Source organism: Drosophila yakuba, chromosome 3R (assembly GCF_016746365.2).
Source record: "Drosophila yakuba strain Tai18E2 chromosome 3R, Prin_Dyak_Tai18E2_2.1, whole genome shotgun sequence".
In the NCBI taxonomy this organism is placed as follows: domain Eukaryota; kingdom Metazoa; phylum Arthropoda; class Insecta; order Diptera; family Drosophilidae; genus Drosophila; species Drosophila yakuba.
The window spans coordinates 8382576-8398069 of NC_052530.2; the positions used below are offsets into that span (position 1 = coordinate 8382576).

General features: G+C 43.3%; 5 protein-coding genes across 12 annotated transcripts; 3 read left to right on the forward strand and 2 right to left on the reverse strand.

Moving 5' to 3' along the window:
- Positions 1-95: 95 nt before the first annotated feature.
- Positions 96-3690, reverse strand: LOC6535992 (uncharacterized zinc finger protein CG2678). Of its 6 annotated transcripts, none has more exons than XM_039376025.1 (7): positions 3587-3690; positions 2968-3521; positions 1735-2211; positions 1117-1191; positions 961-1059; positions 877-906; positions 96-657 (listed from the first exon to the last, which is right to left on the reverse strand). In XM_039376025.1, exons 2-7 carry the CDS (start codon positions 3513-3515, stop codon positions 312-314), a joined length of 1575 nt encoding a protein of 524 aa, XP_039231959.1. In that variant the 5' UTR covers positions 3516-3521; positions 3587-3690; the 3' UTR covers positions 96-311. The 6 variants fall into 6 exon arrangements, with proteins under 6 accessions (XP_039231959.1, XP_039231958.1, XP_039231962.1 ...); XM_039376024.1 differs by having other exon boundaries at positions 3584-3675; XM_039376028.2 differs by having other exon boundaries at positions 1735-2123; positions 2187-2211; positions 2968-3659.
- A 574-nt stretch (positions 3691-4264) lies between these two features.
- LOC6535993 (putative riboflavin kinase) lies at positions 4265-5301 on the forward strand. Its single transcript, XM_015192017.3, has 3 exons — positions 4265-4376; positions 4435-4649; positions 4714-5301. The coding sequence occupies exons 1-3, from the start codon at positions 4357-4359 to the stop codon at positions 5088-5090; spliced, it is 612 nt and encodes a 203-aa protein (XP_015047503.1). The 5' UTR covers positions 4265-4356; the 3' UTR covers positions 5091-5301.
- Positions 5302-5780: 479 nt separating this feature from the next.
- Positions 5781-8030, forward strand: LOC6535994 (amidophosphoribosyltransferase). Of its 2 annotated transcripts, none has more exons than XM_002096573.3 (2): positions 5781-5932; positions 6013-8030. In XM_002096573.3, the coding sequence occupies exon 2, from the start codon at positions 6017-6019 to the stop codon at positions 7646-7648; it is 1632 nt and encodes a 543-aa protein (XP_002096609.1). In that variant the 5' UTR covers positions 5781-5932; positions 6013-6016; the 3' UTR covers positions 7649-8030. The 2 variants fall into 2 exon arrangements, with proteins under 2 accessions (XP_002096609.1, XP_015047504.1); XM_015192018.2 differs by having other exon boundaries at positions 5800-5932; positions 6010-8030.
- A 161-nt stretch (positions 8031-8191) lies between these two features.
- LOC6535995 (transcription initiation factor TFIID subunit 7) lies at positions 8192-10132 on the reverse strand. Its single transcript, XM_039375671.2, has 2 exons — positions 9784-10132; positions 8192-9710 (listed from the first exon to the last, which is right to left on the reverse strand). Exons 1-2 carry the CDS (start codon positions 10012-10014, stop codon positions 8466-8468), a joined length of 1476 nt encoding a protein of 491 aa, XP_039231605.1. The 5' UTR covers positions 10015-10132; the 3' UTR covers positions 8192-8465.
- Positions 10133-10211: 79 nt separating this feature from the next.
- LOC6535996 (ER membrane protein complex subunit 1) lies at positions 10212-15050 on the forward strand. 2 transcript variants are annotated; one of them, XM_039375670.1, is made up of 13 exons: positions 10212-10443; positions 10510-11152; positions 11309-11455; positions 11540-11852; positions 11925-11945; positions 12720-13054; positions 13109-13303; positions 13364-13441; positions 13500-13701; positions 13761-13913; positions 13980-14150; positions 14215-14448; positions 14507-15050. In XM_039375670.1, the coding sequence occupies exons 1-13, from the start codon at positions 10349-10351 to the stop codon at positions 14665-14667; spliced, it is 2748 nt and encodes a 915-aa protein (XP_039231604.1). In that variant the 5' UTR covers positions 10212-10348; the 3' UTR covers positions 14668-15050. The 2 variants fall into 2 exon arrangements, with proteins under 2 accessions (XP_039231604.1, XP_002096611.2); XM_002096575.3 differs by lacking the exon at positions 11925-11945.
- Positions 15051-15494: the final 444 nt, after the last annotated feature.

Genomic DNA, 15494 nt, shown 5'->3' on the forward strand with positions numbered 1-15494 from the left:
TTTGTCTTTTTTTTTTGCCCACCCGAAACATTCCAGCAGAGCAATAAAAAAGAACTCCGAAGCTCCAAAGATATATGCGGAAGCATATCAATCGATTAGTTAATGATTTTCAGTGTAATTGTATTCTTGTGTATACAATTAAAAACTTAAATAGTAATTGTAAGTTTAGGAAACTAACAATAAAATAAGAAATGTAATTTCTGTCAAAAATTAATGAATTATGGTAAAACTATAGCTGTATTACGAAAATGCAACGTAAGCATCAAAAACAGAAGTGTAGGCCTTCGGTCCTATGTAAAAAAATATATCGTTTATATTGCTTTTATATTAATATGTTTCATTTTTGGTTGTTTTCCACCGCTAGCCATCCGTTTGGACATGATCTTTTCTTGAATAGTTATTAAGTTGTTGCTGTGAATGCGTTTTTTGTGCTTTCGCAAGTAGTCAACATCTAAAAATACCAATGAGCAATATTCGCAACGAAAGAGTTCTCCAGAGTGACCACGCTCGTGCCTTTTCATTTGTTTTTCTGTGTGGAACTCTTCGGAGCAATAGGAACATTTCTTAAGATCTGTATGGCGATTATGAGTGAGCATATGGCGTTTCAGGTTGTAAATACTACTGAACTTCTTTAGGCAAAGATGGCATTTTGGTTTCCTGTAGATAACATAAAAAACGATCGTTAAAAAGGCGTGACAGTTTTGGCACGTTGTGTTAGAGTGGGCGTGACAACGATCTGAAAGAAATTTCTTCGCGTTTTAGCTTTTATAGTTACCGGAATCACAGCGTTCATACTGCCACGCAGACGGACGAACAAGTTCATAGAACCGGAAGCGATTTTACGACATGTTACATACAATACGAAGTATTACATACCTTTTAACAAATCTAGTAAACCTTTTTACTCTACGAGTACCGGGTATAATAATTTATGTTTAGAATTGATAACAATGTGCTTACTCGGCTGGTGTGCTGCGAATCCGATCGTTCTCTTTGACGTCAGCTCCATCTTGAGTGGTACCAGGAAGGACTTCACCGCTCTTTCTGAGCTCCCTGTCGCTGAATAGGTGTAGATAGTAAATGTTTCAATGCTGAAATCTCCAGACTGTAACTCACCGCAATACTCGTTGTTTAAAAATATTTTGAATATTTTCCTTGGAAAAATAGCTATCGTAGCTGAGTTCGCCAGTTCTGGTCAAAAAGAAGAAAGGCATGAGAAAACACTGTAGTCGACTTCTTCGACTAGCAGATACCTGTTACTCAGTTACTGGGAGTGCGAGGGGAGGTACTATACAAAAAATAATGACATCAAAACAAGCTTGAAAATTGTTTAGAATTGAATTGTCAAGACAAATGAACACAAAACAAAGAAACTTGCACAGCGCTGGTTATGCGTTCTGGGTGTGGCTGTTTACGTCGTTTGTGGGCGTTAGAGTGGATGCTTTAATATTCTGAAACAAACTTGCAACCTTAATTTTCTAGTTTTTAGAGTTCCCGAGATCACGCGGACAGACAGACGGAAAAACAGGCAAACGGAAAGATGAACCAGGCCCTTTTAACTCGACTAGTAATTTCGATTAGGAATATACATTGTGTGTATATGCATACTTTATAGGGTCCAACACGCGTTCTTTCCTCGTTACACACTTTCAAGCGGATCTACTGGGGTATACTAGATTCTACGAGTAAGGGGTACAAATATTTTACATAAGACTAGTGGAATTCTGAACTTACGACTTAAGCGTAGTTGGACTGTTCTTGGTGCAGTCTGGTTTCAGATCGTGCGCTTCATCGCCGACGTCCGAGTCAGGTTCCTTTGTGGACTCGGATTTTAAAGAGGCTGCCTGTAGGAGATGCTCTCTGCGATGGATTTCCAGCTGAACAGACTCGATGAATACCGCTGAGCACTGGCTGCAGGAGAGCGGACCGTCACTGTCGTGGATGCTGAGGTGCCTTTTGAGGTGATCTTTTCGCATGAAAGCCTTCGAGCAGTGAAAACACTTGTGCGCTGGCTTGGCTACGTGGGTTCGCAAGTGTCGCTTTAGATTAGATTTTTGCTTATAAGAGCGTGGGCAATAGGGGCACCTGTTGCACAGGTCACTGATGTGGGTCCTTAGCTGGGTCTGGGAATAAAACCTCTTAGAGCAGTGCGGGCACGTGTAGTAGCCATTGGCATCGCAACGCACCTGTGGATTAATAATTTTGGTACTTCTGAAAACCGGATAGAGAATGCTTTTAATATGGTGATAAATTGGCATTCATATAATGTTTACAAATTAAAAACAAGAGAGAACGCTATAGTCGAGTTCCCCGACTATCTGATACCCGTTACTCAGCTAGTGGAAGGGAAAAGGAGAGTCTTAAACACAGTTTTTGGCGGTTTGTAGGCGTTATAGCGGGCGTGGCAGAACGTTTCTTGGCAAATCGATAGAAATTCACAAGACCAATATCAAAATGAAAAAATATCAAAACATTTTTCAAAAGTGTGGGCGTATCAGCTTTGGGCGGTTTAAGGGCGTTAGAGTGGGCGTGGCAACATGAATCGACAAACTTGCGCTGCTTCTATGTCCCTGGAGTTTGTATGCTTAATCTCAACTTTCTAGCTTTAGTAGTTCCTGAGATCTCGACGTTCATACGGCCGGACAGACGGACATGGCCAGATCAACTCGGCTATTGATCCTGATCAAGAATATATATACTTTATATGGTCGGAAACGCTTCCTTCTGCCTGTTACATACTTTTCAAAGAATCTAGTATACCCTTTTACTCTACGAGTAACGGGTATAATTATATACAGATATACATACATACAAAAATTCTGGTTTTGCTTAAATTTTAAAAACTTAATTTATAATATTGTAAGTAAACTAAGACGTATAATAGAATACAATAGTAGCTAAGGAAAAGTTTTTATAGTTTGACGCCCCGTCTAAATTTACATTCATCCATATAACAGATTGCCTTACCTTGGAGCTTCCTTTGGGATCCTGTCTCGCTGTTCTTTTGTGCGACAAGTCCGCCTGCGAGGATGCGGGATGAAAGTCTCCGGCGGGCCATCTTCATGGGTCTCATGGAGATTTGTTTGAAGTGTATGTGTTTTACCTAGATCACGTTCAGATTGCTGCCTGTTTGACGTTTGCTGCAAGTCCTCTTGGAGATCGCTTTTGAGTTGCATTTTCTGGGCTTGATTCTCATCCTGATTACAAGCAATTAAATGCAATTGGTCTTCCGGATTACTTGACTGGTTAAGGAGCCGGAAAAAGTGTTGGTAGCTCTGCTCGCTCTTCCACTTGAACCGAAAAGCATTCTGGACTGCCAGGACGCAAGACAGGCAGATGTACTGCGGCAGGAGGTCGCCGCATTTCACTGGACGATCGGTGCACCTGGCCACGATGTGCGAGAGGCTCATCTCCGGCTCGTCGAGCACAGGATCCCGCACATTGGCGAATATATCTACCAGGGTAGCGGTCTCGTCCATACAAGTCCGGCATACGTTCATCGCGCCCGTCATCATCTTAATCTGCAACCAAATGCAATATTATTCAATAAAGGAACACAGTTTACGACATTTTATGAATTGACCACCGAAATTTGGCGTTGTTTTGCAAACTATTAATCCCGTTTCGTTGGATTTACAGTTATTGAAAGCGATCATTGCTGATAATTCATAAGAATAAACGGGACATTTTTGAAGAGTGAGATTGATTTCTCACTCTACACAAATGTTCTCTTTTTGGAGAACATCAAATAAATCAACCGACGCACTGCGCACTTTATTTTTACATTTGTTAAATAAATTATTTACATTAAACGGATTGTTCTTGTGAAAGTCTACTTTAATATAGATGGGAAAGAATTATTTAAAATATAAAAATGGGTTTGATTTAAAACCAAGTAACAAATACATAAGGGCAATAGATAAATGTATACTTCCAGATACGATAAAATCAAATATATTTTTCAGGTAATGTAATTAATCCTACTTTTTTTACAACATTTTAATTTTGATTTAGTGATATATTTACTTTGTAAGCTCAGCTTATCTAAAGAACATCAGATAGCGATACAAGGCTTTTAGAAAATAAAAAAAGGATTTTTAAGATGCATAAAATATTCAATATTTGCAATGGAACCAAATAGCCTTTAGTAGTAGCTTTTCCGAATAAAATGTTGTAAGTCTCTATAACACTTTAATTCAACAAATCCTATTAAATCATTACCTGGTTTTTACAACTAAAATACAAAAAGTGTCAGTACTAGATATCTTAAACAGGTTGGCAGCCCGTCGGCAACAGCTGATCAATTGTATGAATGCGGTAAATTTTTCTGTGTGTTTATGAATATTATGTCGATCAATGGGACGAGGAATAGTTATGTGAGTGGCTAGGCGGCAATCACAACATACATACATACCACGCTTGATTCCTTGCCAGACTCGATAAACTAGCTCGCAGCGCATTGCGGTCGCAAAAAATACCGCAAATCAACCACCCGTTGACCTGTGAGATTCATTTCAAGAGGCAGCGCAGCACATCTGGGACAAAGTCCAAGGAAATCCGGGAAATGCTGAGCCAACTGCCTCTCTTCGCTGGGGGCGAGATTGTCCGAGGCTTCGGACGCGGCTCTAAAGAGCTGGGCATCCCGACAGGTTGGTGGCGACGTTAAGCGAAACGCAAAGGTCATTGCTAATTGATAACCAAACCACTTGTTAGCTAACTTTCCGCTGGAGGTGGTGAAATCGCTGCCGGAATCGCTGCCCACTGGCGCTTACTACGGCTGGGCGAACGTGGATAATGGACCTGTGCACAAGATGGTTCTCAGCGTCGGCTGGAATCCCTTCTATAACAACAAAGAGAAGAGCGTGGAAACGCACATGCTGCACGATTTCAACTGCGACCTATACGGGCAGATACTTAAGATATGCATTGTGGGGTACCTGCGACCAGAGCGCAGTTTTGACTCCCTGGAGGCTCTAATTGCCGCTATCCGGCTGGACATTGAGCAGGCCAAGGCGTTCCTTGACGAGGCAGACAAGGGCAAGCTGAAGGAGGCTCCATTCTTTAGCGAGAAGCTCATCTCGCCGAAATAGCGATATCATAGGACAGTCTGGAAAAGGAGGCTTCGCTGATAGACGTACTACTAATTTTCGCTCGGCTTGTGCCTCGAAATAGTTATTCCATCAGTTATCTTATCACTCTACTTGCATGATGTACAAAGCGGAATTCGAATACCGAATTAAGTACTTAAGCTAACCGTTTTCATTAAATTCAGACTCATCATGATGACACCAACAAATTCAACTAACCGCATTTCAATTTGACACATCAAATGTATAAATGAAACTGTTTTTGTAAATATGTTCCTGATGTGCATTTCTTCTAATATATCCTTTACCTTTGAATGGTTAGATGGTCTAGTTGGAAATATCTGAAACCCCGGCGCTTTTATTGACGGATATCTATAAAGTTACTTGCAACATATATAGCTCATTTATATTTATATATATCAGCAGGAATGTTAAAGAAATCTTTTATTGTTATATATATATAATGTTAAATTTATTTGAATTATGCAAATCAAATTAAATATAATTTATGTAGCATTTGAAATAGTAGCAGCTATTTATTTCGATTAATTTTATTATACATTAAAGAATGAAATATATATTTCTTTCCATTGAGCAGTTTAATTATATATAAGATTTATTAAATATAATTGAAATTAGATGACATATTCCTAACTTGAGTGCGATCTACATTTTAATTTGAAAATACAGACAATAGAATGCTATCGATCCAGCAGCAACCAGAACTATCGATATCGGCGACCGATCGATATAGGGCTTGATCTCGACCGATTCGGGAAAAACTAAGCTGTGCGTGCGAGCGTGCGAGAATTTTTCTTGTATAAAACCGTTGCGTAAACCAACAGGTAAATCAGATCGCCTTCAACAGCGCCACTACCTGCAATCAGTTGACTTCAACTACCATATTGCACATATTTCCCAGCAGCAACATGTCAGCGCCACAGCAACAGTCGCAGCAGCAGCAACAACATGTGCGCGTGGTCGAGCAGCAACAGGTGGAACCAGCTGAGGCGGTGACCTCCAGCAAGGCATCGGAATCCATCTCGGCTAGCAAGGAGCTAACCGGTTTAACGCACGAGTGCGGTGTTTTTGGGGCCATCGCTTGCGGAGATTGGCCCACCCAAATGGACATTGGACACGTGATCTGCTTGGGACTGGTTGCACTGCAGCATCGCGGGCAGGAGTCCGCAGGCATAGCGACCAGTGAGGGCAAGTGCTCCAAGAACTTTAACGTGCACAAGGGCATGGGAATGATCAGCACCCTGTTCAACGATGATTCTATGAAGAAGCTTCGTGGTAATCTGGGTATTGGTCATACGCGCTACTCGACTGCTGGCGGATCCGGAGTGGTCAACTGTCAGCCCTTCGTGGTGCATACGACTCATGGAGCATTGGCCCTGGCCCACAATGGTGAGCTTGTAAACAACGAATCTCTGAGGAGGGAGGTCTTGGCCAGAGGCGTGGGCTTATCCACCCACAGCGACAGTGAGTTGATCGCCCAGTCGCTGTGCTGCGCCCCGGAGGATGTTTCCGAAATGGATGGACCCAACTGGCCAGCCAGGATTAGGCATTTCATGATGCTGGCGCCACTCTCCTACTCGCTGGTGATCATGCTAAAGGATAAAATCTACGCCGTGAGGGACACCTATGGAAATAGGCCGCTGTGCATTGGCAAGATAGTTCCCATCAATGCTGGGCACGGCAATAACTCAGACACACCTGCCGATGGTTGGGTAGTTTCCAGTGAGAGCTGTGGGTTCCTGTCGATCGGCGCAAGATACGTCCGCGAAGTGGAACCCGGAGAGATAGTGGAGCTGTCGCGAAGTGGCTACCGCACGGTAGATATTGTGGAAAGACCCGACTTCAAGCGCATGGCTTTTTGTATATTTGAGTACGTTTACTTTGCCCGCGGAGACAGCATCTTCGAGGGTCAGATGGTCTACACAGTGAGGCTGCAGTGCGGCCGACAGCTGTGGCGAGAGGCTCCAGTGGAGGCGGATATTGTGAGTTCCGTTCCTGAGTCTGGTACAGCGGCGGCGCATGGCTATGCCCGTGAATCTGGCATTGAATTTGCCGAGGTTCTCTGCCGGAATCGCTACGTGGGACGCACATTTATTCAACCCTCCACTCGGTTGCGGCAGTTGGGAGTAGCCAAGAAGTTTGGAGCCCTATCCGAGAACGTGGCTGGCAAGAGATTGGTCCTGATAGACGATTCCATAGTGCGAGGCAACACTATTGGACCAATAATTAAGCTGCTGAGGGATGCCGGCGCCCGGGAGGTGCACATCAGAATTGCCAGCCCGCCGCTCCAGTACCCATGCTATATGGGTATAAATATTCCGACTCGAGAGGAATTGATTGCCAACAAGCTGAACCCCGACCAACTAGCTAAGCATGTGGGCGCCGACAGTCTGGCTTATCTTAGTGTGGAGGGACTAGTGGAGGCTGTCCAACTAAAGCACCGGGATGCAGGCGCTGGTAACTCCAGGGCAACAGGCCACTGCACCGCCTGTCTTACTGGCGAATATCCCGGTGGGCTGCCTGATGAGTTAAGCTGGTGATACCGATTGAGGCTCATAACAGCTAAGAGTCGAAAAAGACTTTTGGAAACCAGTTTTGCACGCAATTGCCCCACTCACTACAAAACAAACAAAAAACTGCATTATAAATAGCCATAGAGGGCTCGGAATTACTGTCACAAATTTTGCATTTAGTGTATCTAGCATTACAGCCCACCCATTCCTATTTACACTCTACCTTCTTAGATCTTAAGTAAAAAGCCCACGTGCCTCCCCAAGCTAAAAGACACCGATTAAAGTCTGGTTTTGCCTCTGGAACTATACTTATAGTACAAAATACATAATTCTTTGTTGCCCATCTTGAATATCACTAAAATTTGTTATTTGCAAATGCCGATAATAAAGACTTAGACTATTATTGAAACAGGCTTTTTTTCTATGCATGAAAAGTCATCGAAGATATGAAATTACGTGTATGACACCAACCAGTTAATTCCAAGGTGCGATTAACAAGGCGATGCTGGTGACTCTTTGCTGCAATGCACCATTTCATAAGGAGGTCATGGGATCGAAACGCACAGTAGGTATAATTCTTCGAACTTTAGATTATTGATTGATAATAAGACATTGCAATAATTACGTAGAAGCAGATTCATTTGTCGTACTCTGTCGCCTTGCAAGAAAGCGATCTAATTCGTTTCTTATCAAATACTGGTTAAAAACTTTAATCATACACAAATAATGAGTTGACCAATGATAGGGCTACACTTCTTGTTTTAAATTAAATCTAAATAATTATATACATAGTTTAAATAAAGTTTATGCTACTCCTAGAACAGCCGATTTGTATTCTATATTCTTAAGACTCCAGCATATTCTCAAAGTCCTTTAGCTCCAGTTCTCTTTCAATAACCTGAGTGTAAAGATTATCAAGCGTTTCCTGCATTCGTTGCTTGAGTGTGGCATTCTGTATTGAAGCGATTTCCGTTGACTTCTGCACCTGTTGGGCCTTCAGTTCACTTATCTGCCGCGTCAGTTGATTGATCTTCTGCTGCACCTGTTGCTGCGTGTACTGCGGTTGCGGCTCGTCTATGAACTCCATGTTCTCAAACTCCTCTCGCTTGGCTAGCATTTGGCTATCGTAGAAGCCACTGGGAGCAGCCAGGTTGGAGCTCGACCCGGCGGCGCTTAGCTTAGGACTGCTGGCTTCATGCCCAAACATAGACTTGCTAAACTCGCTCTGATCCATTTTCACGCCGCTCGCTCCGGTATTACTGCCACTAGCGCCAAAGAAGTCCGACATCCGTGAATCATCAGCAGAAAGGCGTGAGGATTCCTCCATCTCCCGCCGCTGCATGGTGTTGTTGCCTCGAACCGGCTCATCCTCGTCATCCGTGGTGGACACTTCCTCGCCGAAGATGTCGTGGACAGCAACTCCCATGTTCGGGCCCCGGTGGGAGGGAAAGTTGCTGGCTTCGTCATCATCGGACTCCACATTAATGTCCCGCTGGTTGCTCATTTCCATGATTGTCTTTTCGCTGGCATGCATGGTAGTTTCGTCCTGCAGATCGTCATCTGCATCGTTGTAGGGCTTAATGTCCGATTGTTCAAGATCATCCATGGGCTTGTCCTCTTCGTTTATGATTTCATAGTCGACTCTCACGGCCTCGTTGTCAATACGGAGCAGGTGCTTCACTTCCTTCTCGATTTCAGGAGCTTCGACATTTTTTTTCTTCAGAGTTTTGCGGAATCGTCGTTTTCTGACATTCTTGCAGGGAGGTGTGATACCGTGTGGAAATAAGTATTTTTTGTCCACCTTGTTGGGATCCTTCTTCTTGTTTTTGTTGGGCGACTCCTTCTCTGTCTCGTCCTCCGGCTCCTCCTTGCAAATTAGTATCTGACAGATGTCTGCCGACTTGTAGAAGCTCTTGTTGTCAATGGTCTTGTAGCTCTCCACGACAGTGGGCAAGTCCACGAGCTTCGTGTACAATAACTGGTCATCGATTCGCACTTCCCCGTACCTCAGATCCTGATCCAGTTGGATGGTAAGCCGTTCCTTTATGGTGCCAGCATTTATTGCCTCATGGACCGTGTCCGCCACTTCCTGCGGGTGATGGTGATCAGTAAGTCAAGTTTCACGGCTTCTTCTGATGTTTGTTTGATGTGTTTAGACTTACCTTTGGCACGCGCATGATAAACTGGCTCTCCAACTCTACGCCATCTTCCCGCGGTTTGTGCTCAGCTTGCTTAACCTTGTCGCTCTTCTTTTCAAACATTTCAATACGATTTTTCGAGAAAAATTGTAGTCCTTTTGAAGATACTAAATGCTTATTAGAGATGAGATTCCAGTTCACAGTTATCGCTCCAATCGCCACAAATACTTTAAGTCTGTCACACTGAATCCGCATCTGCAGCAAAAATAGCGTTCTATACCGCAAAATATAATATCATTTCTCGCAAGCTACTTAACAATAAATTTGAACATAAAGGTGAAGGCCAAAGGGTTTGTCGCCCGTGTAAAGTGGGTATACCAACAGCTTTGAATATCGGATGTGAATCCGATAACATATCGATAGGGCAAACATCAGCCAACCCTGATCCAATTTCGTCTTCTCATCCCTTTTGCCATGACGGAAAACACGAATTGATGTGGATTTCTATTAATTTATAACATAAAAATACGTCGAAAGTTGAACAATCAGACATCGCGCTAGTCGAAGGGCAGAAAGCAAGGCGGACGACATGCAGGAGAAGTGGTTACTGGCCGGCCTTTCGGTGGCGCTTCTAATAAGCACCTGCTCGGCGCTGTACGAAGACCAGATCAGGAAGTTCGACTGGTAAGTATGGTACGATATCTGACCATTGACCCGGCGTTAGTGCGGCGGATATATGTCGTGTTACAGGCGAGGCGTTAATGTGGGAGCACTGAAGCAGTCACGCGTGGACCTAAACCACTTTCAGCCGCGGATTCTGGTCAGCACTAATGAAGGAGTGGTGGCCAGTCTGTGCGTGAAGACCGGCGAATTGGTGTGGCGGCAGGTGCTCGAGCAAAAGCCGCGCGGCGATATCAAGCTGCTCCAAGTGAGCGGATTCTCCGATGACAGCAGCGACACGGCTGCCGCTCCTATGGGCAGCAACCTGGGCTTCGACATGCTAACCGTTCAGGGACACGCGCCCGCTTTGGTGCGCGGTTGGAACACCAATATGGGTGCCCTCGAGTGGGAGTGGTCCATCATGCCAATGAACATAGAGCGGGCCCAGGACGCCATGTGGATCTACAGTAAATCCGTCCTATACCACGTGTTACCTGCCTGGCGGAGCCACCTGGAGGTTACAGCGTATTTCGCCAGCTCGGGCCACAGCACTGGCAGCACCAGCAAGGTTATAGCTCCTTGGATCACCCCAGAGAGCTGCACGCTCAGCGGTACTTTCTACGTTTGTACGGAAGGAAAGCAATTGATTAGCCTAGATCTTGTTTCCAAAAGCGGTCAGGTGATTCGTACTTCGCTCGAGACGGAGCCGAATGAAAAAACTCAGGCCCTAACGGTAAGGAAAAGATATGTTGAACATTTATCTAATGATTTTAAAACCGTTCTGGCTTAACTATTGCTTTTATCGAAAGTGAAGTAATAGATAGCCTATTTTAAGTTGTACGATATAATGTTATAAGATAAGTTCTAATTCGTGCAAATATTTCTACAGGGTCTGAATGGTGTTGTAATTGTGGATGGCAAGCCAATTAGTGTCAATAAGGAGCAATCGATCTGCGGTGGCTTGCAAAGCTCTAGCTACGCCGTGGGGAGCTTCAACTACCGCAAGATCTTGGCGTTTGCCGATCTGTCTTCTGGAGTACGTTTAAACTTATATTTACTATTATATTAGTGTATGTTCTATGTGTAATGTAATTGTTTCTTGTAATGTGCGTTTGGACAGATTCTCAAGATCAATGCTCTGTATTTGGATAACTGTGCACCGGCAGCCGAGTTGGAGCAGAGTCTGCCATTCCCCAAGCATTTTGGCACTCCGTCGCTGAACAACTTTGACTGCAAGCAGAAGCGCAATGGCGAGGGCAAGAACTGTCTGTTTCTGTTTAGCACCACATCGGAATCCATTGTGGCAGTGCAGCAGGGACGCGTTCGTTGGTCGCGTGAAGAGGCGCTGGCCAATGTGATCGACTCACAGTTTGTTGATCTGCCGCTGGCCGATACCGAGGGCACATTGGAGAACGAGATGAAGGGCAAGGCCGGTGAGTGTGCTTAAATTATCCACTACTTTAAGGTAAACTTTTAACATTTATTATTGAAAATGCACACCAAAGCGGATTTTACAAGTTTTGAGAGTAAGTGAACGTTTACTACACGTTTGTTACGTGATTAACATTTTTTTTCGTTGAAAAGTATGTAACAGGCAGAAGGAAGCGTTTCCGACCATATAAGTATATATATTCTTGATCAGGATCAGTAGCCGAGTCGATCTGGCCATGTCCGTCTGTCCGTCCGTCTGTCCGTCTGTCCGTATGAACGTCGAGATCTCAGGAACTACAAAAGCTAGAAAGTTGAGATTAAGTATACAGACTCCAGGACATAGACGCAGCGCAAGTTTGTCGATTCAGGTTGCCACGCCCACTCTAACGCCCACAAACGCCCAAAACTGCACGCCCACATTTTTCAAAATGTTTTAATATTTTTTCATTTTGTATTGGTCTTGTAAATTTCTATCGATTTGCAAAAAAAATTTTTTGCCACGCCCACTCTAACGCCACAAACCGCCAAAGCTGCAACGCCCACACTTTGAAAAATGTTTCGATATTTTTTCATATTTGTATTAGTCTTGTAAATTTCTATCTATTTGCTAAAAACTTTTGGCCACGCCCACTCTAATTATTTTGTGGTTCTAAAAATGTGCGAGTATTTTTTAATAAATTCAAGTATGCATTGCTAGTTTTATGCTAGTGCTTTACAAAGTTTTTCTACTGGCCACTAATTAAACTCCAATGTAAATTTAAATATGAAATTTGTAGTTCCTTAAAGTTTAATAAAAGGTCCCATTTTAATTTTTACTTTTAAGTGTCATACATTTTTCACTAATATATATGTCTTTCCTATTTAAACAGGAGACATTGCTAGTGCCTTTCTGCGTCGCATCACCACTCAAGCTGTTCAGATTCGGAGCTTGTTCCTTCATGTTATCGGTCTAGGACCTCCACCTACGGCCACCCAGCGAGCTGGTTTGGTCAGGGATTCCTTTGGTCTCCACAAGATGCTGGTTTTATTAACGCGTTCTGGAAAGATCTTTGGCATTGACAATGTCTCTGGAAAGCATCACTGGCAGTTGTATCTTTCAAATGTTAGTGGATTCGCCAACAACGAACAGATGCGTTTGATTGTCCAGCGCTCGGCCAAACACTTTCCGCTTCAGCCCCTGTGCACTATTTTGGGAAAGAATGCTGTAAGTCGGACTGACCAATCGTATAGTTCCCACGCTTATTCTGAACTTCCCTAGGTCAACGGCAATGGCGTACTCTATCGTTTTAATCCTATTACGGGCCAAGTAGCCGAAGGTGGTCTCGTTCAGCTGGACTACAAAATTAAGCAGCTCTCGTTGCTGGAAGAAACGGAAAAGGACTTTGTGAAAGGCATTCTGTTAATTGATGCTTCGAACAAGGTACACGTTTATCCTGAACATGCAACGCCACTGGTAAGAAACAAATTTTTATGATAGATATATAAATGAGATACAAAATCTTTATCTTTACAGGCTGACGGCATGTATTTGTACACCGCCGATGTGAAATCTGCAGAGTTGTCCGGCTATTTTATTAAATATGCGGGCGGGGTAAGTAATACATATGTTTAATGGGTCAGCACTTTACTTATTAAACCATTTCCGTCAGCAACTGTCCAGCACGCACATTTGGAATGCTCGTCTGGGCGGCCACAACTCCGAGCAACAGATTATTGGCGTCGCCGGCAAGAATCCCATCGAGCATGTACACTCCCAGGGACGTGTGTTGGGCGATCGATCGGTGCTGTACAAGTACATCAACCCTAATTTAGTGGCTTTTGTTACACAGGCCCCGGATTCCACACACAAATGTGAGTATGCATGCGCTTCGTTTAATTTAGAATCCATTTACATGGCACACTCTCCACAGCCGTGCTAAATTTGTATCTGGTTGATGTGGTCTCCGGCTCCGTGGTTTTCACCATGACGCATCGTAAGGTGCGTGCACCACTAAGCATTGTCCACTCTGAAAACTGGCTTGCCTACTCCTATTTCAATGAGAAATTGCGTCGTACAGAAATTAGTAAGTTATAACGAGGATAGCCTTTAAAAATATTCATATTTACTAAACTTCATTCACTTGTTACAGCCACAATTGAACTGTACGAGGGCAAGACTCAGGCAAACAGTAGTGTTTGGAGCTCCTTGCAAGCTCCACCAATGCCCCTTGTGGAGCGCCAGTCTTACATACTCCCCACAATAGTAGAGGCTCTGCGGGAAACTATCACGGAACGCGGAATCACCAACAAGCACGTGCTTAGTAAGCATTATCAAAAACTATTTGATCGCCGAATGGGTTGATAATAATTCGTCATTATTTCTAGTCGGCACTGCAAGTGGTTCCATTGTTGAAATGCCGTGGCATATGCTGGATCCCCGTCGTCCGATCGCATCTACGACTCAGGGACGTGAGGAAGGAGCCATCCCCTACATACCCGAGCTGCCTTTGCCAACGGAGAGCCATATAAATTACAACCAGACGGTGGCCCGTCTGCGAAATATTTATACCGCGCCCAGTGGTTTGGAGAGTACCTGTCTAGTCGTTGCTACGGGTTTAGGTAAGGAGATTTATTCAGATTATTTTTTAGTCAAAGCAATTTAATTCCTTTTTTTCAGATTTGTTCGTTACGCGCGTGGCGCCATCTAAGACGTTTGACTTGTTGAAGGAGGACTTTGACTATATTCTCATTTCCATAGTGCTAGTCGCGCTCACATCGGGCTCGTTGATTGTTAAGCATTTGGCGTCGCGGAAATTGCTCAAGCAGGCGTGGAAATAGGCTTGGCATTATTATTAAATAATTGCTTTAAATACATATAAAATTGTACTGCGACCAAATAACACAAGGGAGGATGAAATGATGAGAAAGTGTAAATCGGCGAGAGAGTATATATATATATAACAATTCTGATATCTGCATTCATCCCACAATGCGAGTAAAACCCTTTCTCAACGCTAAGCCTAGGCAATTATTTATAACTAATTATATAGCGTTAAACATCAAATAATTATTATTAGCTGTTGAAAGGTTTTCATTGCATTCTTCTGTTCCTTTGATTTGTGTACGTTTAGATTTGCATTTGAAAAATATCAGCATTGAAAGTGTGTTTAAAAAATATAGTCAATAAAAGCATTTGTAAAGGAGGACAATGGTAAAGTAAATAAACAATTTTTTCATCAGAATTAACTAATTAGATATGTTATTAGCTATAAACTGGCGGTGGATTAAAAAATTGTTGATAATAAATCTATCAGATACTCGTTACTCAGATAATGGGAGTGCAAAAGTGAAAGTTAAGATTGTGGGCGTGGCCCATTTGGGCGGCGTTTTTTCTGGAATCTGCATGCTCAATCTCAACTTTCTGGCTTTTATTCATACATACAGGGTCCGGCACTCGAAGTGTAACCAATTCAGCTTGGAATATTACTTTTACTTGATTCAAAGTACAAAATGTGTAAAAATAATACAAAATTCAGAAACAATTTAGTTTATGAATGTGATCTTCAGGTATTTTGGCCCACTCGCGGACAACAGCTTTTTCAGCGCCTCGAGACTGGTGTATCTTTTAGTTCGGACCTTGCTCTCCAAAATGGCCCAAAGAGAAT

Bases quoted from the DNA above. Each gene is read 5' to 3' on its own strand.
- LOC6535992 (XM_039376025.1), bottom strand. From the start codon at position 3,515: ATGATGACGGGCGCGATGAACGTATGCCGGACTTGTATGGACGAGACC. The intron at 1,060-1,116 runs GTGAGTTACAGT...ACACCTATTCAG, and splicing joins TTTAAACAACGAGTATTGCG to CGACAGGGAGCTCAGAAAGA. The intron at 907-960 runs GTAAGCACATTG...CGGTACTCGTAG, and splicing joins ATTCGCAGCACACCAGCCGA to AGTAAAAAGGTTTACTAGAT.
- LOC6535993 (XM_015192017.3), top strand. From the start codon at position 4,357: ATGGGACGAGGAATAGTTAT. The intron at 4,377-4,434 runs GTGAGTGGCTAG...ATTCCTTGCCAG, and splicing joins ATGGGACGAGGAATAGTTAT to ACTCGATAAACTAGCTCGCA. The intron at 4,650-4,713 runs GTTGGTGGCGAC...ACCACTTGTTAG, and splicing joins AGAGCTGGGCATCCCGACAG to CTAACTTTCCGCTGGAGGTG.
- LOC6535994 (XM_002096573.3), top strand. From the start codon at position 6,017: ATGTCAGCGCCACAGCAACAGTCGCAGCAGCAGCAACAACATGTGCGC.
- LOC6535995 (XM_039375671.2), bottom strand. From the start codon at position 10,014: ATGCGGATTCAGTGTGACAGACTTAAAGTATTTGTGGCGATTGGAGCG. The intron at 9,711-9,783 runs GTAAGTCTAAAC...CATCACCCGCAG, and splicing joins TTATCATGCGCGTGCCAAAG to GAAGTGGCGGACACGGTCCA.
- LOC6535996 (XM_039375670.1), top strand. From the start codon at position 10,349: ATGCAGGAGAAGTGGTTACTGGCCGGCCTTTCGGTGGCGCTTCTAATA. The intron at 13,442-13,499 runs GTAAGTAATACA...CATTTCCGTCAG, and splicing joins TTATTAAATATGCGGGCGGG to CAACTGTCCAGCACGCACAT. The intron at 14,449-14,506 runs GTAAGGAGATTT...CCTTTTTTTCAG, and splicing joins AGTCGTTGCTACGGGTTTAG to ATTTGTTCGTTACGCGCGTG.